Source organism: Rissa tridactyla, chromosome 8 (assembly GCF_028500815.1).
Source record: "Rissa tridactyla isolate bRisTri1 chromosome 8, bRisTri1.patW.cur.20221130, whole genome shotgun sequence".
In the NCBI taxonomy this organism is placed as follows: domain Eukaryota; kingdom Metazoa; phylum Chordata; class Aves; order Charadriiformes; family Laridae; genus Rissa; species Rissa tridactyla.
Genome location: NC_071473.1, coordinates 8152926 through 8175995, shown reverse-complemented (window position 1 = coordinate 8175995; position 23070 = coordinate 8152926). Strand labels below are relative to the sequence as shown.

The window sequence follows — 23070 nt, the reverse complement described above, 5'->3', positions numbered from 1 at the left end:
TGAGAAAGCAGGGGCGAGGATGAGCGGAGCTTGGTGTGTACCCGTGGTGCGCTCCTTCACGTCCTCCTGGGTTTCAGCTCAGCGTCTGGAGTCCCACCACCTCTCGCTCAGCACGCGCAGGACACCACGCAGATTAGAAGCAGATTTTTAAACCGTGCAGAGGTTTCACTGTCGCTTCAGCAACCCACCGGGCTGAGGCTTTTGATTCTGACGGCGCTCGCAAAACAATGCACAGGGAAAAACCTGCAGCCGGGGCACGTGCAGAACAGCCCCTCCTCTGGTTCTCCCTCCTGGCAGCCCACGGTTCACGGACCACCCGAGCTAGAGGCTGCGGTTGTTTTAGTTGCCACCGCTTGAAAAATCAGGAGATCGGGGGTTATTTAGAAGCTGACACTGACATTTAGCAGAGCAGTTTCATTTGCAGAACTTCCTACTCATTCCACCAAAAAGCTTTACAGGCTATTTAGCATCGGGGACGATGCCTCCAGAAGTTTTGCCTCAGAAACAACAGACGACCAGCTTTTACACATTAAGCAAACAGTAGACTTGCTACTCTCCACTAGGAGAAGAAGGATATGACGCTTTCATCCTTCAGCGCCAGATTCCTTACGAACTGGCACAGTTAAGCGAGGATGCAGCGCACAGACCTCCTCCCTCACCAACAGCCTTCCTGGGCTGGTGAGCAGCCATGCTCGCCTCCGATCTTGATTGGGATGAGGAGTAGAAAAATAGGGGTAATTTACAGTCATCCGCAGCTACAGAATACCTGAATTAGAAGATATAAGGAATAAAACCCCTGATTCAGGGAGCACCTGCTTATCAAGTCCACAAGCTGCCCCCAGCCCCTTATCCGTCAGCTGGTTCTCGTTTGCAAGAGCAAATAACCAACAGCCCACGAACACGCTGCTCTGTGAGGAAACCATCTAACCCTGGGTACGGCATGAGCTCAGCAAGCACATAAAACCACCCAGAGCAGCAACAGGGCAGACGAAAGGCAGTTAGGACGCTTGTAAAGACAGAGGAATCCAGCTCTTACAAGTTGTCCTAGACTTTTCCTGCCTGACGCCTCACTTCCCTTCTCCCTAAAGGGATGCTTCCCTCCCTGAGCACCACAAACCCTCAGTACAGGCTCCTTTACCAAAAAGGAGAGTTCTTGAAAAGTGACAGCACTTTATTCCACATTGCAGCAGTCAGAAACAAGCACCTGACACCCGCCCAATTCAGTGCTCAATGTGTGCACGCAAGCTAATACTTATCTTGACAAAGACCTCCAAACGATTTCACAACAGTGAAAAAACACCTCTCCCTGCAAAAGACACAATGGAACAATCGCTTAAAACACTAGGAAAGCTGAGAACAAAAACCTGGGCATCTATTCTCACACTCTCACCAACAGATAACACTGTCAACATCACTACCAATAAGTCCGGTTGTGCGGGAACCCGAATAGCTGTTCAAACATAAAGACACTGCAGCGACATCAGATGCTTTTCTGCGTGGAACACCCCGGGCCTGTTCCTTGTGCTGATGAAATCGTGAGGAGCTCGCTGCGATGAGACAGGCTGCAGAGAGAGGGGGAAGGCAGAGCTGTTTTCCCAGGCCAGCCCTCTCCGAGGCACTTTGGAACGCAGCACCTCGGCTGCCGACATGCTGGGGTGGGCTCCGGCGTCTGCTGCCACAGAGCTGTAACGGACAGAAAAGGCAGCAGCAGGTCTCAGGTGTCTGCACCTTCCAGCTTCTCACACCTCCAGCTCCAGTTGGGTGCCTGCCCGGGGCCGTTCGCCCTCTGAAATGCAATAGCAGTAGGCAAAGAACAGCATCAAAAATCCTCACCTTCTAGTAACGAGGCAGGAGAAGGATGGGAGAGGCACGAACAGCGAGATTCACCTATCTTAGAGAACAGCATGTTCTTTGGCAGGACATGGACAGTTTACTATTCCAGTTACTGCTGGTTTATAGAGGGCGTCTGACAAACTAATAAAAGCAGAAAGTGTCTCAGGTACTTGACTTCGGCTCTTTACTGGCTTGGCTCTCTCCCCCAAATGGACCGATTGCAGGTACAGGCACAAGGGTTTTTGGTTTTTTGTTGCTGCAGCAGCAGTGCAGCCGCTGGGAGACTCAGCTGCGCACGGAGCAGGACCGGGCACAGAGCTCTCCAGGGGAAAGGCTTCACAAATCGCAGCCAAACGAGACACCTGAGAAGTCTCAACACCACAGTACCAAATTTCCCACTCATTTGGGGATTTTTTTAATAGACTTTTCATACCCTGACACAAAAGAGGAACCATCTAACTGAAAACCCTGCCAAGAAGAAAAAAAAAAAAAAAATCCAGGCAACAAATTTTACTTCCCAGCTCTGAAATTTTTTTAGGTGCCAAAATCCACAAAACTCAAGAACTGATTATAAAGCACCTCTGCTCTCCTCGCCTCCCCAAACTGGGATGAGAACTGACAGCTGTCCGAAAGATAGAGGCTGCCTGGGAAAAAAAAACAGCCAAAAAGCAAAGACAGCAGAAAAATTTGTGGATTGGGCTAAACGCTGATTAGAGCAACCGGAACGAAATTAAGGAAAGAAGAGGCAAAGACACAGACACTGGGAAAAGAATCGTTCTCCCATGGCATCTGGTGGTAAGAGGATAAGATAAGGGGAAGAAAGATGTTGTTTCCCCTCCAAACCAGAAGAGTTTTGGCATTCCAGTTTTGGGCCCTCTTTGAATTTTGTCCAATTTTTTCCTAAGAAAAAAAGCTGTGGGAGCGCTGGAAGCATACTTAGTCTGGACGAGTTGTTTTACAAAGATCTATATAGCAAGCTTTAATAAATTTTACACGAAAACAACACTTCCATTAAATTTCTTATAAACTTCATAGCTTTCAGTAGAATACATTAATCGCACAAGGAACAACCTACAAAACTGGTTTTATTCTCCGGGTTGAGCTTGCTCATGCCTCATCTGCTCACTGACGAGACTGTCTTCTTGACTTTGTGAATAATGACAGACTTGAGCAATAACGATTGCCTCCAGGTAGAAAAGCTTCCAATCAGTCGATCTTTGTTGCACCTACCCCATAATTTTAGATTCAGAATTGATTAAATTTTCTGAAAAAGACAGTCATCTCACCGCCACGAAGCATGAACTCTCCAGCAACCGGCAGAACATTTCTAGTCAGAAGCCAGCGCTGCTCAGCCTACTCAAGGTCATCCAGATAGTTTTTGGTAAATTTGGCTGTAGGACATCTTTCCTCATTTCTAAAGGTGGAAAAATGGAACGAGCTTTTCCTAGACAAAGACATTTATTAAAAGTTATTCAGAAGTAAATTCCCCTCATTCCCAGAGACATTTTCACTGTCCTTGCAAAGTTTATAGGGAAGTAAAAACAACCCAAAAAAGTTCAGCTCTTGAACAGTGTCCAGCAGCAGGGACGTTACAGCTAACACTCCAGGCCTCTCATCGCTGCGATGCTGCTGGCCATTCTGCGGGGCACACTTTTTGCAGCTTGCCGGTAGTCCTCTGGTTTTGCCTTCAACAGAGTTACAATATTCTGCAGTGTTCTTGATGGCTGAAGGCCAAGGGCATCCATCACGTTTATTAGATAATCTGTAAGATTAAGGATAAACATGGATTTGAACAAGCAACAGACACCGCACAAGCGAAAGTTACTCTTCGCTCTTCATGACAGCTCGAATCCTGTCACTGCTAGCTTAAAAACACAGAAAACAGCAGTGCCACACTTCAAAAGAATATATACAGATCCTTCTTGCTAAGGCTGGCTTGTAAGGGAATTTTCTCAGTTCAGAAGGACTTTGACTTCCACAGTCAGAAGCACAAAGCAGTGAAGAAGTACCTACCAGAACGTCACCCTTCCCTTGGCGAGGGATGCGACAGAACAAAGACAAAGCAAAAGCGCAGCTGTGAACCACTCCACCATGCCGGTATCAGATCAACACGCTCACAATTACAGAAACCCAGGCTGTAGTTTCTTCAAATCTAATGTAATGACAGAGGAGTCCGTGTGTTACGGCAACAGTTCTCAGGACAACGTGCGCACTGAGCTTACCAATGTCTGTGGCAAGCTGCTTCGTCGAATGTACGGTGAGCTCTGGTATTTGCAGGATGACTTCGCAGTACGTTTGCATCGTAGCTCTGGCGATGGAGCCCAGCCAATAGTCAGCCATGTTGTCCAGCTCAGGTAATTCATCTCCTGGACAGAAAATTCTCGTTAGCTGTCAGCAATCTCATTCACCTGCACTTGCTGGTTGTGTAACAAAACATAATTCGTAAATGGTTAACTGTTTCTTCAAAGAGACATTAAGGTGTTCATTAGGATTCAGAGTTTATCAGATGGTTTTGTAGTAATCAAAGCAGTTACATATCCTCCCTGCTACCATACAACGTTGAAAGTTAGCTCAAGACCCAAAACGCTTTGCTTTACTTTATCATTTCTCCAGGTTAAGTCGTTTTCAAAGGGCTGACAGGTGATCAGGCTGGGATCAGGGGCACTGCCTGGCATGTTCTACAGGATCATCTTCCAGGAGTAGTTTACAAACTACTGCAATGACAAGGATTCACAGGTGGTTTTTCAAGCCCTAAAGGCATTCTGTGCTCCTAAGTGTTTTGAAAATTAACAAGCTATTAAACATGTAAATGCTTTAAGATGACAAAATAAGGCTATTCTCAGAAGAGCGTATTCTCAGAAGGCTACAGGAAGACTACAAATACCAAGCTTTACGCTTCCCTGATTATCAGTGGAAATAAACACCACGAAGAGATTAACCACAGCAAACCATGGCGTGCTGCCAGCCTGCTGGGAAGCTTTATGTAGCTACTGTTGTTAACTGCAGCAGGACTAATGACTCAACAGGTAAGGACGGCCATCTGAAGAACGAACGTGAGCCAAAATTCAGCTTGCTGCAAGAAATTAAGAAACGACATGCAGAAAGAACTCGGTGCATTCTGGGGACAAAGTTTTGAAGAGGCACCTGGGCCATAGCTGTCTCAGCAGCCACTGTCAGCAGCCACTGCACTTCCTTCAGCATGGGGGGTTTAACCATTGTGGCTGGTATCTAATCACTAGACTCCGGTGGCACTGGTAGTGGCGGTGGAGCTCTAATGATTTTTTCAGCTGGAGTTAATATATGATGAAAAAAGAATTTAAATGAAGCGGCCAGCATTCCAGAATTGTGTCCTTACTTAGCAAGAATCCGACTACGGAGACTAGAAACATGGTCGAACCCTTAAGAAATTCCCAAAGATGCAAAACCTGTCCAAAACACGACAGACAGCAGACTAGTTTCTGGCCACAGGCTCCTAACCTTTATCACAGATGGGCACAGGCTAGCACGTCACAAAAGGTGTAACAGTATCTTTTCCTGGATTTACAGAAAAAAAGAGAGAGAGGAAAAAGCTGTTTATAAGAAAACAGCATTACCATCCTGCTTGAGAACGAATGTCTATTCCTGAAAAAAGGAGCTCAGGGGCTCCCCTTTTACTAGCAACAAATTATGGGACAAGGTCATGGACGACTGCATATTTTATACTACAAGTGATTAGTGTAAAATTAAGCTTATTAGACATTTTCTACAGATTTCACTAGGGCCTTAAGCTTCACACTAGGTTAGCTCATGGCTGCAGCTGTTGCAAGAATTCCAGCTTAGATAGTCTGGGGATAAGAATACGCCGTATGATCAGTGACGCAGGGTTGTTTTCTTCAGTAGATGGGGACATTACACCAGAGGGTCAGCCAACCTAACAACTCACCACTTCTAAACATGGTCACAAGCTTCCTCTTTGCCTATTCCTTGCTGTCCACTCACGCCAACTCTGTTGCATAGTAGACCTCTTAGGAAGTTGATTTATATCACTTTATTGATATACTTGTTAAAGAAACTAGGCCAGAAAAAGTGAATACTTTTCCGTGGCGTTAATGAATGGAAATGGCCCTACTATGAAACCAGCACAAAGGAGAGGGCAGGAGTGCAAAGCTGGAGCAAGACTCCCCCTTCAGCAAGCTGTTAGACAGTCCAAGCCGCTCCGTGAACCATATGCAGTCCAATGGACGGGCCGATAAGGAGCAGAAGCTGGAAAAGCTAACTTGAGAAGTCTTTCAGGCTAGATGGTTCAACAGTTCCCTTCAGAGTTTGGGAACTGACCCCAGGTGCCTCCTGTTCACTCCCTGCACCTAGGATATTAAATGCTACTCCAACTCTGAAACAGTAATACTTCAGAGCCTGCACCCCAAACCACAATTTTAATGAACACTAAAGTTAAATAGACCAAGCTAAAGTTTCTGGTTTGAATGAAACTGAAAAGGTTTTACTTGTTATTTAGAATCTCCTCCTGGGTATTACCAGAAGACTCCTGGAAGAAACAGCTTGACTAGACAATAGCAAATGGATCTCAAACAGGTTTGTTACCACAACACGTCACACCCATGTAATATCATAATGTGAAGGTTTTCCCCCAGACATTGCAAGTCTTTGGTTTCACCCTACCTTGTTCTGGGGGGTAAGGCAGTTTTCCAGCATGTAATGCCAGTTCCAAAGCAGAATCCTCTTGAGTGACAAATGGCTCAAGATGAAGAGGAAGGGACATAATGTATTGCCCAATCTAGAATAAAAGCACAAAGAGCTGAGTCACTGAACAAATGTGAAGCAAGTACTTTGCTAGCGAAAAAAAGTCAACTGCAGTAATCCACGCCTGACAGCAGAAAGCTGAGCTTGACAGCAACTCACTAACCTACATTTATTAGAAACAAGTTGTTTCTTGCTCATCGTCGTACTTTGTACAAGAAATAATTTTTCATGAGGTCAGAGAATCAACCATTGAAACAATCATGTTAAGAAAAACCTGTACAGAGAACTCTTACTCCAAGCAAATCTTAACCTCTGGAATGTTCCCAGCAATTTGTTTTCTAGAGCAGAATCTAAGAGACTGAACCAAACAAGACCACAGAAGAGGAAACATAGATTCAAGTGACAATATAATCATGAATTACAGAAATGTATTACTCCCCAACAGGGAGTGTGCTCACGAATTCACACACATGAGCCACATAACTTCAGGCATACAACAAATACTGCACTGTTTATAAAGTGATTACCTGCTGCTACAGAGAATCTTCCTAGGTGCAGGTACAGCTCAGAGTACTGTGCCTCCCCATTACGGAGCATGATCATTAATAACTTTTTTCCTGTGCTCACATCACCTGCCTTTTCTTCTACACAGCACATAGGCCACATCAATTTGCTTCCAAATTCCACTCTAGTTTTTTAGTTTTCAATTTTACTGCACAATGTATTATTGCTATTTCAAGACTACCCAAGACAAAGCTGTGGCTCAGTCTTGGCCCACCTATCTCTCAGCAGCATGATAAACGGTAGATCTGAAAAGATGTCAGAAAACAAATGCTTTGTATCTGAAATTTTCTGAAGTTCCTCTTTGCCTTGGACAGGCAGAAATGTCCTTTGGTTCCTTACAGAATCAAGTAACAACCATACACATCTCAGTTTTAACTTTCAATTTAAGTGGCAGGGGAGTATATTTAGCCTCTTACCAACCGTGCATGTCTCTCCTGGTGAACTGTGTTAATTAGAAAGCTACTTAGAAATTCAGTAGGAGCCTTTCCTTGAAATTTTACCTGATATACTGCCCATGAGCTTTCTAAACTTCCTAAAACTCTCTCAGATAGCTAAATTCAAACTACCCATGACAAAATTATCCCACAAATTGACCGCCTACCTAGTTCTATAAATTTCTTTTTAAAGCTTTAAAAGCAGAGTATAACAGTCTGTAGGCCACAAACCAGAGGAAACCAAAATATTAAAAGCTTTTGGTTGCAGCCTGTCCTTGAAAAATCCGTTCCCTGTGTGATGCCCAGAATGATGGTAACATAAAAAAATTGCTTATCAAATTATACTTTGTATTGAGATAATAACAGCAGCTAATATTACTATGTGAACTGCAAATTTGGCAGCGACTTGAAACACCAACGAGGAGAATGGGAGAGCAACCCGAATGCTGTTCAGCAGCACTGAATTGCGGAGTGCCTAGTCAGAAGGAATGAGCAGCTCACTCTCCTTTTCCACTCAGACACCCCACTGCCAGAAAGGTTTCATTGTTATTCCACCAGAAAGAGAAACCAGGGAGTCGCATGGGGATTAGAAGGGCAAGAGCTCAAGACTTCTTTAACTTCACAGAATCATTAAAACACTCCAATACACATTGCAGGAAATTCTAGGCTACATGCACTGCATTATGAAGATATGCTCAGTATTCACCCCTACAAACAAAAGCTGGCATTTCCCATCCCGTTATGAGAGTTCCCTCTGTAAACAGTGCACTTCAATAGGGAAGAAACTCTCCTTGTGCTCCCAATGTTCCTTGGCTACTCCAGAACTTGACAGGGATTTCACAAAAGCTACAAAAAATGACACAACCCAACTGATGAGGGCTGGACCACTGAAAGCATATATCACCATCATATAACAATTTTAACAAATACTACGATTTTACAAAAAATTAGGGAAACACAGAAGAGATTCCCCCAGCACTGGGCTTCCAGTAATGACCCTCACATGCTCTTACGTTGCTGATATATTCCAGAGGAGTCAGGCTGAAGTTTGGCAGGTCATCTGTCAGGGTCTCACCAATGCCACCAGAGCTCCAGCCCTGTAAGGCAAAAAGTGCAGAATGAATCTAGGACTTTCTGGAGCATGAAGTCTATCCGTATTCTAGGAAGAGGTCACCCAGCGACACGAACTGTGACTAGCCAAGGACTTCTGGAAAGCAGAACAGAGATGGTGAGAAAACTGCTACCCTCGTCCTCCCTCAGGCCCAAAACACACCCTTTCCACACAGCTCCCTGTGGGAAACACATGCTGCCACAGGTTAGAAAAGCAACGTCTCAAATAAACATCAGAGCTTACAAACACGGCTGCCTGTTGTGAGTTCTCTGGATGAAAGAAGGTAAATGTTTTCACTGAGTATAGCTCATGGAAGAAATATGATACCAGGGGGAAACATTCTGAAAAGGAGAAAGGTTAAGCAACCTTGTACTCCACCCTAAGGGATCCCAGGGGTAAACCTTGCCAGTTCAGATCAGGTTGATGTACCCATTACTCACCTCCATCTTTGGAACGAGTAAGAGTTGTTGTTTGATGCGAAGAAAAACAGAATCAAAAGCCAAGTGGTGTGCCAGCTGGTTGAGGCGGCTTAGGGCAGATCGAGATGAAGACAACAGGTTGTGGTTACTGGTGCCTTTTTCCTAACAGACACAGAAAGGCGTTCACATACAGAAGTCATTAAACAGACCACAGAGAAGCTATATTAACATTCTTAAAGAGGTCTTTATTAGGGCCATCCTAATACAAAAGAGCTATCCTCTGCAATGGCACAGCTTGTTTCCCTTGGGATGACCTATTCTAACTAGTTATTCAAGATGGAAACTGAGCACTGCAAAAAATCAGCATCGCATTCCCGCCATGCCAGGCACCAGTGCAGGCTAGATACTGAGAAACTTTCAGAGAAAATGGCAAAACTGCCTTTTATTCAAAGGGCACAACAAACCGATTCCCTGCATGGAATCAAGCAGAAGTTTTACATGACGGGTACCTATGGAACTTGACTATTCAGCAAAGGTATAAAGTCAAACATTTAACAGTGAAAGCAGAGCTGTACAAGTTGCAGGTAAATTAAGTGCAAAAGAAATCAAAACATTCTGAGGAAATGAGACAGAACTCATAACCTTGACTTCACTACTACATGTGACCGATGATGGCAAACATAACTTAGATCCACAAGAAGATAACTGGAGTCATTCTACCCTGTTCACAGATGCATGCATGAATGATCTTGCAGAATCATATTTCAGAATGGATATGGCAGCAGAGCACAAGTGCCAAAAAAAGTCTTCAGAAGCCAGTATGTGGGCTCCAGAATTTGAGATGGCTCCAACACAATCTTCCCAAAGCTTTCTGCAATAAAATCTCCCTCACTTGAACTGATAAGGGCATGTTCACAAAACATAGCCAGGATCTGGGGAGAGGTGGAATGAGCCCAGACTTCCTGGGTTTGGACATTTCATCTCTCAGCAGATCAATGAGTGTTTCTGTGGAAGACTTGGAACAGAGCCCATCAAAAGGCTGCAGCTCAGGATGAAACGTAATCAGGCTGTAGGGGGAATCCAGGTCTCATCTACCAAATGTGGGCTCAACAGCACCCTGTGATAGAGGCAGGCTCTCCCAGGCACCAAAGCTACCTTGAGAGTGTAAAGCGTTTCCATAAGGCTGGCATACTCGGATGCATTCTCCTTCAAAAGATAATTGTATTCCTGCCAGGGATTCTTTATAGAGCTCTTCTTGTCTGCAGAACTGGTATCCTGAAAGCCAGAAAAACTACAAGGGCTGTAGGAGTCTGAGAGATACTTCCCAGCAGTTGATAAAATCCTGAAAATAAGTAAACAAAAGTCACGAGCAAAATCCTCCGAAATCAGCACTGTTGTTCTCATGTTGGTCCAAGGACCAACACTATGTTACTTCAAGGGAGAGAGCATTCATTGTTAGCAGACACTAATTACAGCCTACTCTGACGTCTACTGTGCAACTCAAAAACTGCAAAAATAGCAAGATGAAAAAGAGAGGATTGTGCTCTCAGAACATCTAGCAAATACGGAACAAACCCAAGCCTCCTGTGCACTGCAGGCCTCTGTGTCCTACACAAAGCACAGGCACTCGTCAGACTAAAGCATTTCATCGTACAATAGGCTGAACAGTGCACCGCCTACAAGCAACAAAAGACCTACGTGCTGCCTATGCTTGACGCTCCTCAAGTTACAAGGCATCGATTAGTTAAGGCACACCTAGATTCATTTCAGCAAATGATTCATGCCCCGTGTCACAAGGGGGGTGAGAATCTTGCCAATTTGAGCTGGTGGGAAATTCCCCAAACTGGCAGTCCATTTGATGCCCAGCCAGGTATCCAAGAAAAAAGATTCTTGTGACTGTCTCAGGGCGCACGACTGAGCGGAACAGCCTGTGACCCACTTCTGACATTTCAAAAGACAGGGAGGGGCAGTGGGGGGGAAATCACAGTATCTCTGCTTTCCCTCCATCATCTACGCAACAAAAGCACCTTGGGGTTTGTTTTCTTTCAACTTTGTACCTATGTTGACAGCTCATGAATTAAGTTCAGCAACGCTTACCTGTTGGCCAGTTGCTGCTCAAAGTCTCCACACTGACGAAGGAGTTCACCACAGGTAGTAATTATCCTGGGAAAGAACAAGACAAAAACACATGTTGTGAGATTTGAGGCAGATAATGCCAGACACCCCTCCCCCCAGACAATCCATCTCAGACACGTGTCAAGTAATTATAAAGTGCAATACCCAAAACACAGCCCACAGGGGGCACATCTGTTAAGGGTTAATTTGGCTATTAACTCTGCATCCATTTGATAACGTACTGAATTTTTTTGCCCAACAGCCTCATCCACATGCTACTTCTTGTCATCAGGGCTAAGGCCTGCTCAGTGTCATTGGGAAAAATTCTAATAGCTGCGGATATTTCAAGTGATACGACATGCAGACTTGCTCCAGACAGGGTGGGGAGTCTCATAGCACTTACTGTGCCAGCAGCAACCTGAAACCCAGTCACTAACATTAATGGTCCCAGTAGCACTGCAGCTAAGTGGGCACAGCCCTGCATTCTGCACTAAGAATTTCTGTAAACTGACCCTAAGTAATTCCCTTCCAACTCTGATACAAAAATCAGTTCTGAGCCAGGAAAAAAAAATCCCCTTTACCGGACAGAGTTTTGGAATGCAGTCCAGTCCTCCTGGAAAAGAGAATCTGATAGCACATCATCCAGTTTACATTTCTTTCGTATAGACTGCAATGTATTTGTAAAGTCAGATGTATACCTGTAATGAGAAATGGAGAAGAGATAAGCACTAGCATAAGAGAATAGGCTGGAGAGCAGCAAAACCGCATGTCCTGTGATTTGCTCATTCAATCCTCTACAAGGGCCGAAAAAGAACCAGGAAATATTAAAAGGAGTTCAGAAGAGACACTGTTGTTCCAGTCCAAACACGCAGACATGAAGAACTGATCAGCCACAGCCCACTCAAGACTACACCAGAAGACAGGGAGAAACTCAAGAGTGACAGATACTGCGTGTCTACTTCAATATGCCGCATACTAGGAACTCTCCACTCCCATGAGAAGGTAGGAGTAAGATATTTTTGTTATCACTACACTAATCACATCTCCTAGGGAAGACCAGAAAAAGTTTATAAGGCTACTGCTACTACAACATCACAACATCACTTGGCTCTTACTCCAGGAACACAGTGACAACAATCTCATGAATTTGTTTTCACAGCCACTCACCAGATGAGAACATGGATAAAAAGGAGAACATTTTGTTTTTCACACACCCTCTTTTTTTTTTTTCTTTTTAATAATGCCCATACGTTAGGGGCATGCACACTGCTACGTAATTGCCTATAAAGAAAGTGAGAGCAGAGAAGTGTGCCTTCCTCTTCCCCACGGGGCAGCAAGGTAACAGTTTGATTTATACCTTGTGAGCAGCTCCTTTGATATCAGGAAAGAACTAGGGATCAGTACTGGAATACTAAGTGGGATGCAAGTGATACTTTAAGACAAGAACTTATTGTGAACCTCACTCACTAGGGTACCTCGTACCTACAGGTAGATTCTGAATGTGCGGTCACTTGTCCCAGTAAGTATTTATTTCCCCACGGAATTCTACTTTTCATCAGCCGAATTTGTCTTTGTCTTATTCTGTTTTGAGAAACATTTTCCACTCCAAAAGTATTTATTAAAAATGAAAATTCAGCCGAACCAGAATAGAAAACAACTAAGAAAAGTCTGCTATTTGGCCATAAAAAGCTTCCATTTTTCCCCTAAGAAATAGTCACTATCTGAATTAAGTGATAGGAGGGGATATCAGATGATTCATATTACGGTTAGAGATACTTTCTGCTCTCAGCCATTCTTCATAAACTACAAAGTCCTTGGCCACAAACTGAATACTTGCTATTCCCTTACGACAAATGCAGCAGTGTAACTAAAAGCACCTTACTTTGTGAACAGAGCTTTCAGGGCCTTAAGGAGCCCACACACTCCCAGTCCATCAGTGAGTTTAATGCAGTTGTCGATGGCTCCAGAAGCCAGAATGAAGAGTTTGTTGACTGAATGGTTCAGTTCCTGGACACAGTCAATTACTTCCCAATGCTCCTAAATAACAACAACAACAAAGTTGAGCCTGACTCTTCCTTTAGTGAATGTCCAGGCATTAAAGACACCTCGTGTAACACATGTTCTCTCAGTATCCTCCAATCTCGTGACACACTTAAGGGAGAACAATGCTGGTTGCTTCCACCCTCCTGAACAGTGCCTGTTAATAGAAGTCCGGCTGACAAATCCCACATTTACAACGTCTTCCAGGAAAAACAGTTCTGCCAACCACAGAATCTTCCACAAAAAGGACTTTCCTCCCCCAAGTCTTGGTCTTAATAAATTCTATCAAACCTGAAGCAGGTTCTTGGTTGATAGGAATATTTTGGTAAAGTCTTTCTCCATCAGATCCACACAGTGCCAGTTACTGGGTGAAGGAGAAGTTACCTCCAACCTGACAGTGCTGCTGAAATTAACTTTATTTCTTAAACAAAATTTACTTAACAGTATCAAAGTATACTGCAAACAGGAAATATTACAGAAAACACTAGAGGAGGAAAGAATAACTATGGCAAAGACCCTTGTATCTCGCAGACACTTCAAGCCTCTCCCTGTGTAGTTGAACAAAGACTGCTACGTTACCAAGGGCACTGCACTGATCTGAATGAGGAGATTTTCTTCTTCCAGGTCTCCATACTCAAGTTGATAGGGCTTGTACGGACCATACACTGCTTCCACCAGTTCCATCACTTTTACCAGGTTCTGCTCCTCTACAAAGAATCAGATGTTTAGTTTACAAATAGATGAACATGTTACTAAAAACCCTGTTTCAAGCAACATGCAGTAGTCCTTCAATTAGAGCACACTGCCTACACAGGCTTGGAATGTTGCCCAACAGCTTTAAGTCTCAACTACACAGATATTTTTTTTTTCATTTTTTTAAAAACAAGGTTATTATCTCTACCTGCTTTCTAAAACCAAGATGTTCTACCTCAACAAGTGCCTCAAGAAAATTATCACTCACTGCTCCAAAACAGCCTGGGTGACGAAAATCTATTAAACATTGCAACCTACGGCAGAAGGAAGGTATTGAAACCATTTGAGAAGGGAAACACGTTACTCCCACAACTTAAAACAGGGGCAATCCTCATTTATCAGAAAGCCTGGTTCATACTTAGAATAATCGACACTAACTCAATTCACTTAGCACTACTACTTCACGGTGTTCATCAACCAGAGCTGAACATGAACCACGAACTCAGTATCTCAGTGCCACCGTGTTGAGCAGGGAGCTGCAAACCCAAACAAAAAACAGGTCTGAATGATTATTTTTCAAATTGGAACTGGACACTTAGCTGTTATTGTGAAGTTCTGCCAAACTCAAACTAGCAGCAAACCAGAATTACTTTGAATCCCGGATTTAAGAAAAAGCTTTTACACCCTAAGGACAGACAAACAATAGAGCAAGTTGTCCAAAGCCTGTGCTATGCTGGGACGTTTTCAAGATCAGACTGGACAATACCCTGAGCAACATGGTCTGAACTCATAGCAGACCTTGCCTGAAGTAGGAGGGTGGACTAGATCATCTCCTGAGGTCCCTTCCAACCTGAATTATACCTATGAATCATAACTGAACCCTTCCCTCAAATACACATACGTAGGAACTGGTTTGACCCTGTTCTGCTGAGTCACCTGGCCTTCCCATTCTTGAGATATTTCTCTTCCCAAACGTCTTATCCCACAGCGAAAGAGATGGAAATAAAGAATTCTTTTTTCTTTTAAACACAGTCAGGTAACAGTTCAGCAGCTGCCTTCTTATTCCATAATCTTCTAGAATCTGACATAATTTTTCAAATTCTTTTTAATTGTTTCTATTACATAACATAAATTAAGCTAAAACAAGGATTGAAAATGACTGACAATGGTATGCAATCACAAAGCCAACAAAAACAGACACAATGACAGTCACACTCCTTGAAATTGCCCAATAATCATAATTTACATGATCAAGTAAGAATCTGGGTTTAAATAGCTCAAGACAATGTTATGAGGAACCAGGCACAGGAAACACAGCATTAGGAATGTTCCATTAGCTTTAATTTAGGATTTTCCCATAGCTGGTCTTTGAAGGGGCCCTACCAGATTAATAAAGGACTATAAATAACCAACAGTTCAAGTCAGGCATAAACCTATGTAAACACAGCACTGCACTAGTTCATGGTTTGTGGGAATTATTCATCAAGTCATGACCAAAATGAGAGATGACAAACATCACAGCGTAAGGTTACATTTTGAATCAAACACCAAGGATGCTGCTAGGGAATAAACTATCAACGGTTCAGAAATAATATTTGGCCCTTCATTTTCACTTGATTAAAACATAAGTAGTAGTAACAGAAAAACCAAAAAATAAAAATTAAGAATCCAACAGATGCAGCTTTCAAGCAGGTTTTCTCTTGTTTAGTAAGGTGTGACTTAATTCCAGGAAACTCCTTGACTTTTATGCTTTAGTGTTCTTTCGCAATGGGTTTCACAGATAGGTTCCCTACAGACATTTCCTCATCCATTAGACAGAAGAAATACTAATGCTTGTAAAAGGAAAAGTGCTAAGTACTGTTTACTCTAGACAGCAAGCATGCTCAGAACAGCTCTGCTTCAGTAAGCTCATTCAGTATTGTGTCAATATCTTAAGTGTAAGATATATACACATACACGGACACAAAGGTGCAGATGCCATGTAACTGGTCAATACTGTAGAAGAGCTAATCCCTCCTTCCATGTAAAACTAAACAAAATCCCATAATGGAACTTTACAAAGGAGTTGACAGAACAGAATGACAAAATTCAGTGCAAAAGCCTTACTCAGGTTTGGCAGCATTGCTACTTCCAGCCCTTTTGCGAAGTGGATGGTGGCATCGTAGAGCTCCAGCAGCTTATTCAGCTTGGTTTCTTGGCCTGTTCTCTCCATGGCAGTGCTGAGGCAGACAGGGATGGAAGGCACCAATGCTCCCAGAGTTTGAATCAACAATACAGTCACAATTTCATGGGGGTTCTTGAAAACCTGCAGTAACAGAAAAGCTATTAGCAAAAGCACATTATCTCAGAGGAAGATGACAGGCAGCAGACAGCTTCCAGAGAAAGCCCCATAATGTACAAATCGCATATCACCATCTCAGCAAGGACACCCACCAACTGTCCCACTCCAAACTGAGCAGGTCCTGTCCACCCAGAGGCTGATACCTTCAAGCCTCCTGAACCCCCCAGCACATACGTGCTGCTGCCCTGCTGTCAGAAGCAGCCTTCACACAAGCAGCAATGCTTCCCAGGGGCAATCGTGGCCCCTCTAGTCACCCTTATGCCCTGGCCACAGAGACCTGGGCTCCTGAAACAGAGGGACAGAAGAGGCAGAAGAGATGGGTTTGCAAATGCTGCCAGCAGAGAGGCAGGCTGCCATAACCAGGGAGTAAAGAGTTGGGAGAGAAAGCAGCAGCAGTCCGACCTGGACTTTTTCACAGAAAACTGTGCTGGGGGTGTGCTTCTTTCTATTAAAGAATTAATATAAAATTACCTATTGGTGAGAGACAGTGATATACAGATCAAGAAGATGACCATTTTGTGCTGTCATGAGCTGGGAACTTGATCAGCTCCACTAGCATAAAACATGTTACAGCCTTTTATTGTGACATTTTTGTCAGCTATTCTTGCTCATTTGCTTTGAAAGCTGGGATCACCACGAGTCTCCTGCAGCAAGGTCGCCATGGATACTGAATAGCGTGAAAAAGGTCCAATAATTCTTCAGAAAGCAGAACCAACACAGGAGATTGAGTGACATGAGCTTTATCCCATGTGCCATTTCTCTCTCACAATCTCCAATTCAAATAATATCTGCTAAAATGTAAGCTGACATCTGACCTGTAAGTCACATCGAATCATTAGGCAGAAAAAATACATTTCAAGGAAACACTGAGCTCCTTTGCAGTACAGGCCTAGCACTTGCACCAGGCTTCGTAACATGAAGATAAGAATCTCTTACCCTTCATGGATGAAAAACTCTTACAGGCTCAACAATATGAGCTTATTTCTTCATTTCACTAAAGGACAATAACTTTTTTGGATCCTACATTATCCTTGGCAGGAAAAACAAGTACACAGACTCCAAGGGGCAACAGCAGAAGCACTCGGGTATCTTACACAGAGTGACATGAATCAGTCCAATATGACCTTGGGGGCTTCCTCCAGGCCAAGCGATAAAGCAATCCAGGCATTTCAAATGTCTTGCAACAGAACACATTTGCAACACCAACAAATTAGATTTAACTTAAGATACAGATGAAAGTGATAAGAGCAGCTTTAATGTCAATAACACAGCAACCTTGCTATTGGTAGAACACCAGAAATCAAATTTTGTCTGCAAGAGATGGACAAGAAACATAAAGTAGGTTGCAAACCCTGTCCTGCATTGATAAGGCACAGAGTATAACTCAAAGAGTGAGCACCAATGAACTGTTCTGAGCTTTATGAGAGCGTGCTCAATCTCGTCCTCTCCCATACAGCGCACCAATACTAAACAGTCACTGCACCTGAGTAGCCCACTGAAGTTGTGAGTGCCAGGTCCCAAGGAGCGTGTCATACAGTTCAGTCAACTGGCGATTTAAGCTTAAGTCACTTTGGCAAAGATCCTGCCACACTGCCACCAGCTGCACCTGCAGGGGAAATAAGAACCATTCTAAGAGGAGAACTGACAGTCCACAGATCTAGCTTTTCTTATTTCAAACCAAGAACTTGCCATGTAAAGCACTTTTGCTAAAACACAATGCCCACCCTTACTGCTCTCTCCAGATTTCAACATATCATTTTGCTATAGTGCAGCACCACAGAAGGAAAAGACTTTCAGCATAAAGCTAGAGGCGTCTTAGTTGATTCAAAGATTTAATTAACATTGGTATTTTACTCATAAAATGAGACTGTAACTGATACTCCCACATAATAGTTGAAATACTTGGCAAGCCCTAGCCTTGAACTTAATCCTCAAAAGTCACAGTCATGAGAGAAATTTGAGGATCAGGTTATGGCTACAGAACTGTCTGGAATTCCAACTTTTAATCTTACCTGAAAAGAGTTTACAGAAGTCAGCAGCTGGCAAGTCGCAGCAATAAAGTTATTGCTGACATAGCCACATCCAAGAAAAGCAAAGGAAAAATACAAAGCACAGAGAAATCACGCAGAACACACATATCCCATGTCTATTGCAGGAACGAACACAAAGCCCCGAATGGAGAAATACTCTTGAAATATGGAGGTAACTAAAGCTATTAGGAGCCGGAAAGAGAAGTCAGAGAATGAAACACGGAAAAGAACAGGTTCCATCCTCCTTCGAACAGGAAAGGTAAAATACATGATGTAGCAGCTCCCCCTACAGTCCATGCCAAGCAAGAATTCAAATTTTCATTCCCCCATATTAAAATATTATCAAAATACTTACCTTGTGACATTTATAATAATAAGCAAGAAGCTGGGGCATCCGATCAATTTCAGTGAAGACTTTAACAAACGTTTTTGCCTGATCTACACAAAACAAAGTAATAGGCAGTTAACAGTCTCAAAGCTGAGGGTGAGACTTTAGTCTAACTGAGCAAGAGAATCCTTCTTTTAAGGGAGCATGCACAAAGACTCACTTTCACCTCTTGTTTGCTTATCTTCTCAAATAGGAGCAGAACTGCCCAAAACCCACACTCAAGCAAGAACAAGTAGCAGACATGAGGAATGAATCTAACTTCTTAACGAGCAAATCCATCTAGTATTAAAGACAGATAAAACCAGAGCATTTCCTAGAAGGAAAACATTATTTTCCAGAAACAAGTCACCGTCTACAAAACTGGAACATACCTCACAAAGTCCTAAGCTTTGCTTTCAGAACTCCTCAAACTGATACCTAAGGTAGCTGCCTCGAGACTGAGTTAGCTCATACGCAAAGCTTTGAAATCCAAGTTCCTCAAAAGTCTGTTTTGTACTGTAAGGGGGATGACTATAGTTCTATTCACAAAATACATCTGGGGTTGGAGAAATTAGTAATGAGCCATTGTTTTTCAAACAGGACCCAGAAGGCAGGTAAACTAGAACACTAAGCATCTTTAAGTGCTCTACATCTGTGGAAGTCACAGAATACAGACTCTCTGGGGATATGTTTACAGACTTGTATTACATTTATAGCAGCTGGACTTCAGGAAAAAACATGACTTCACACTAAACAGAGCAACTCTCTTCAATGGGAAAAAAAGCCAATGTCTACACATGTCCAGAACAGATTTTGAAAGAAAATGCCAACAGTGCTTAAAGTTAATTATTCTGAACACTATGCCCAAGCAAAGGACCTCGTACCAGTAGAGCTGCTGCCAGCAGCTTTCTCGCACCTATATGTCTTTTTTGGTGTAGAACTCACAGAGCATAGGAATATTCAATTTACTTTCATCCTAAACAGGGAAAATATTCCAAAACATCATTCTTTGTCTTGAATTTGTCTGTAAAGGGTAATGCACTGCAACAGCAGGAAAAAGGCATGGGATGTACTGCGAAGGTGATAAGCACAGTTCAGAAAAAAGGAGGCTGTGCAAAGAAGAAAAGCCAGAAGAGAAATGGGACAGAGGAGACAGACATCTATTCAAAGGATTAAGAACATTTTTAGAAGCACAGCACAGAGCTTCTTCCCTCCTCCACTCCCTCCAGCTGTTTGCAGTTACACACTGGGGCACCTTGCCTTTAAGTAGACAAGAACTCCACAGAGCGTTGTGCAGCAAAAGCACCGCAGCCCCAGATTCTCACTGGGACCTCAAGGTGCACACAGATCAGAAGCAACAACCAGAACAAGTATCTTTCAGAAGCACTATGACAGTAGGAGAGGGAATAAGGAGCACCAAGAACAGTCCAAAAAGACAAATCTTCTAAAAGAGAGTTTATAAAACAGCTTTTACAAGGTAGTAAGGAGTCAGAATGTTTCCAAACAAACTTCCTTCATGATTACAACACCAAGATACAAGAGAAATGCCCAGTAGAAAAAAGAGGTCTTCTGCTTAATTGAGCAGCACTTCCCACTTGGAGAGCATCCATGGCCTAACTAAACTATGACAGCAGGGCAGCCCTGCCTCAGCACCTCCATTTCACCCATCTGCATGGCCTACAAAACCAACTCACATTTTCCTTAATTCCCATAGTGGCCACAGGTACACCAAACTGTACAAAACCCAAAGATGCACTGGACCACAGGCAGCTGGAGAGAACAGAACATTTCATGGCATCTGGCTCCACCAGAAAAAGCACACAACCCAGCGCCAGGAGCCTTCAGGACATAAACTCCCCACCCAAACAACATTTTACTTTCTAAAGACAATAAACTCTGCGCTGATAGTAAATGACACCAAGAGTTACTGACCTACAGACTGGGAGTTAAAAGCAGCAACAATCTGAGGGCTGGCCATGGCTTCTAGTCGGTTCTTCAGAGCCTCAAGATGCACACACTTCTCGGAGTAATCCGGCGTATCCACAAGCATAGCCAGGCTGCTCTGCATGCTCGTGAGTTTGGCTGAAATCACAGACACATCCTGCAACCAGGGAAAGACAACCCCGTTACCGAATGTGGCCTTAGAAAGCATTAATAGTTGTTTCATAATGACATTTTACAAACAGGTACATGTTTTAAAGTGACTTCAAGAATCTACTTTTAAATGCAGTTTCCTTGGAAAGCTGAAGGCACAAAGACAAAAAAAAAAAAATAATGGGGTATCTACCTGTGTTTTAAGAGTCTCTTCAATGTCTGCACTTAACGTGCTCCATTTGTCTGCTTCCTGAAGAGATTCGGCAGCCAACTGCATTCTAGATTTCACTCGGTCAATCTCTACCAGGACCTGAAGGAAAAAAAATATAATGTTGCCCATTGAAACAAAAGATGAGTGCCACAGATATATTAGAATTTAAAAAAACGTGTGAAAAGATCATGCCATTACTAGGAGGAAGGAGTTGGCTGAAAGAGCTAGAGATGTTAAATCAACTTCCAAACTCAAATAAGAAGGGGTTAGTTTGAATTCTGGATTTATACTTTTAATATACACTTTATCTGAAAAACGCTACGCACCCCAACTAACGGAGCAGAAATCCGGGCAGAAATTAGTGCCCCCGATCAGGTAACAGCAACTCTGAAACATGATCAGCGGTTCCTCAGGAAATGCAGATTGCACTAGTCTGTGTCACGCCCACTTTTCTACTATTAACATTAAAAGCGGTTTTGTCTATCGTGAGTTCACAAGATTGTTTAATACAAACAAGCCTGGAAACTTTAGAATTTCACAAGCTCCAGATAAACACTAAGTAAGACAAGAACCTACCTGCATTGACTGAGCTGTGTCTTCTTCAAATTTCTTTATATCTTCTTTAACAAGGATCATTTGCTCCTTCAGGAATGTTGCCTCCTGTTTCAAGACTTCCACTTCACGGAGGACTCTGGGCATGTTCTGGAGAGCCTGATGGCTTGTTTCTGCAGAAACACCAAGCAGTAGAGTGAGGAGGGCCTGAGAACCCTTGCAGGAAAGAGGGAATATAATCTTCAATACTTGGAAAAAAACCAAACAACAAAGCAAAACACCAAACAACAAAACTTTAGGTGTATCTAACAGGCTGAGAGAGTTGGAGTTGTTCAGCCTTGAGAAGAGAAGGATCCAGGAAGACCTTATAACGGCCTTTCAGTACCTAAAGGGGGACTACAGGAGAGATGGCGGAGGTCTCTATCTGGGAGTGTAGCAATAGGACGACAGGTAACAGTTTTAAGCTGACAAAGGAGAGATTTAAATTAGCTATTAGGAAGAAATTCTTTACTCTGAGGGTGGTAAAACACTGGCACAGGTTGCCCAGAGAAGTTGTGGATGCCCCACCACTAGAAGCGTTCAAGGCCAGGTTGGATGAGGCTTTGAGCAACCTGGACTGGTGGGAGGTGTCCCTGCCCAGGGCAGGGGGGTGGGAACCAAGTGATCTTTAAGGTCCCTTCCAACCTAAACCATTCTGTGATCCCCCACCCATACCCTGCACCCAGCAGTGCCTAGAATATTTAAACTTTAAAGTTTAAATATGTACTTTATCACAGAATCATAGAACCTTTTAGGTTGGAAAAGGCCATTAAGATCATCAAGTCCAACTGTTAACCTAACACCAGCAAGTCCACCACTAAACCATGTCCCTCAGTGCCACATCTACATATCTTTTAAATACCTGCGGGGATAGTGACTCCACCGCTTCCCTGGGCAGCCCATTCTGATGCCTGACAACCCTTTCGGGATAGAAATTTTTCCTAATAACCAACCTAAACCTGCCCTGGCAGGGGCAGCTGTTTCTCAGTGTTTAGAACAGATCTGTCACGACACAGAGATTACAGAAGCACAGCTGTCAGTACTAGAGCGAGACGAAAGGCAAAACGAAGTAACAAAACCCACATCGCATCCAGCCTGACACGTTTACAAGTCTACAAAGGGCCAGGGCGCCTGGCGATGGCCCCGCGTCCCACCTCACCTTCCACCGCGTTGTTGACCTCCTGGATGAAGAGCTGCAACTTCATCACTAGAGTAGCGGCGTGGGCATCCACCTTGCCGGGGGCTTCTTGCTGCACGGCCCGGAAAGCCGCGTTCACCCAGCTCTTCACTTCAAAATCATCCGATAGGAACCTGGAGAAATCCATCGCCGCCGGTGGGGACCCAGCGGCGGACGGGCCCCGCCACAGGCCGCGGCCTCACAGGGAACCAGGAAACGCGCCGAACGGCCCTTACCGGCCACCGTACCCGCGGAATGGAGGGCGGCCCCCGTTGCGCGGGGCCGGGCCGGCTTCCCCGCCGCCGCCGGCCCG

General features: G+C 43.7%; 1 protein-coding gene across 1 annotated transcript; it reads right to left on the bottom strand.

Moving 5' to 3' along the window:
• Positions 1 to 3272: 3272 nt before the first annotated feature.
• Positions 3273 to 23062, bottom strand: COG7 (component of oligomeric golgi complex 7). The gene is made up of 17 exons (XM_054212557.1): positions 22740 to 23062; positions 21566 to 21714; positions 20972 to 21088; positions 20617 to 20785; positions 18673 to 18755; positions 17771 to 17893; positions 16053 to 16251; positions 13833 to 13960; positions 13096 to 13250; positions 11795 to 11911; positions 11196 to 11261; positions 10254 to 10440; positions 9120 to 9260; positions 8582 to 8665; positions 6490 to 6604; positions 4056 to 4199; positions 3273 to 3595 (listed from the first exon to the last, which is right to left on the bottom strand). The coding sequence occupies exons 1-17, from the start codon at positions 22903 to 22905 to the stop codon at positions 3429 to 3431; spliced, it is 2310 nt and encodes a 769-aa protein (XP_054068532.1). The 5' UTR covers positions 22906 to 23062; the 3' UTR covers positions 3273 to 3428.
• Positions 23063 to 23070: the final 8 nt, after the last annotated feature.

Excerpts from the sequence above, each read along its gene's own strand:
- COG7 (XM_054212557.1), bottom strand. The coding sequence starts at position 22,905 with ATGGATTTCTCCAGGTTCCTATCGGATGATTTTGAAGTGAAGAGCTGG. Across the intron at positions 13,961-16,052 it reads AGCAATGCTGCCAAACCTGA|AGGAGCAGAACCTGGTAAAA; the intron begins GTAAGGCTTTTG and ends GATTCTTTGTAG. Across the intron at positions 13,251-13,832 it reads AGATCAGTGCAGTGCCCTTG|GAGCATTGGGAAGTAATTGA; the intron begins GTAACGTAGCAG and ends GTTGTTATTTAG.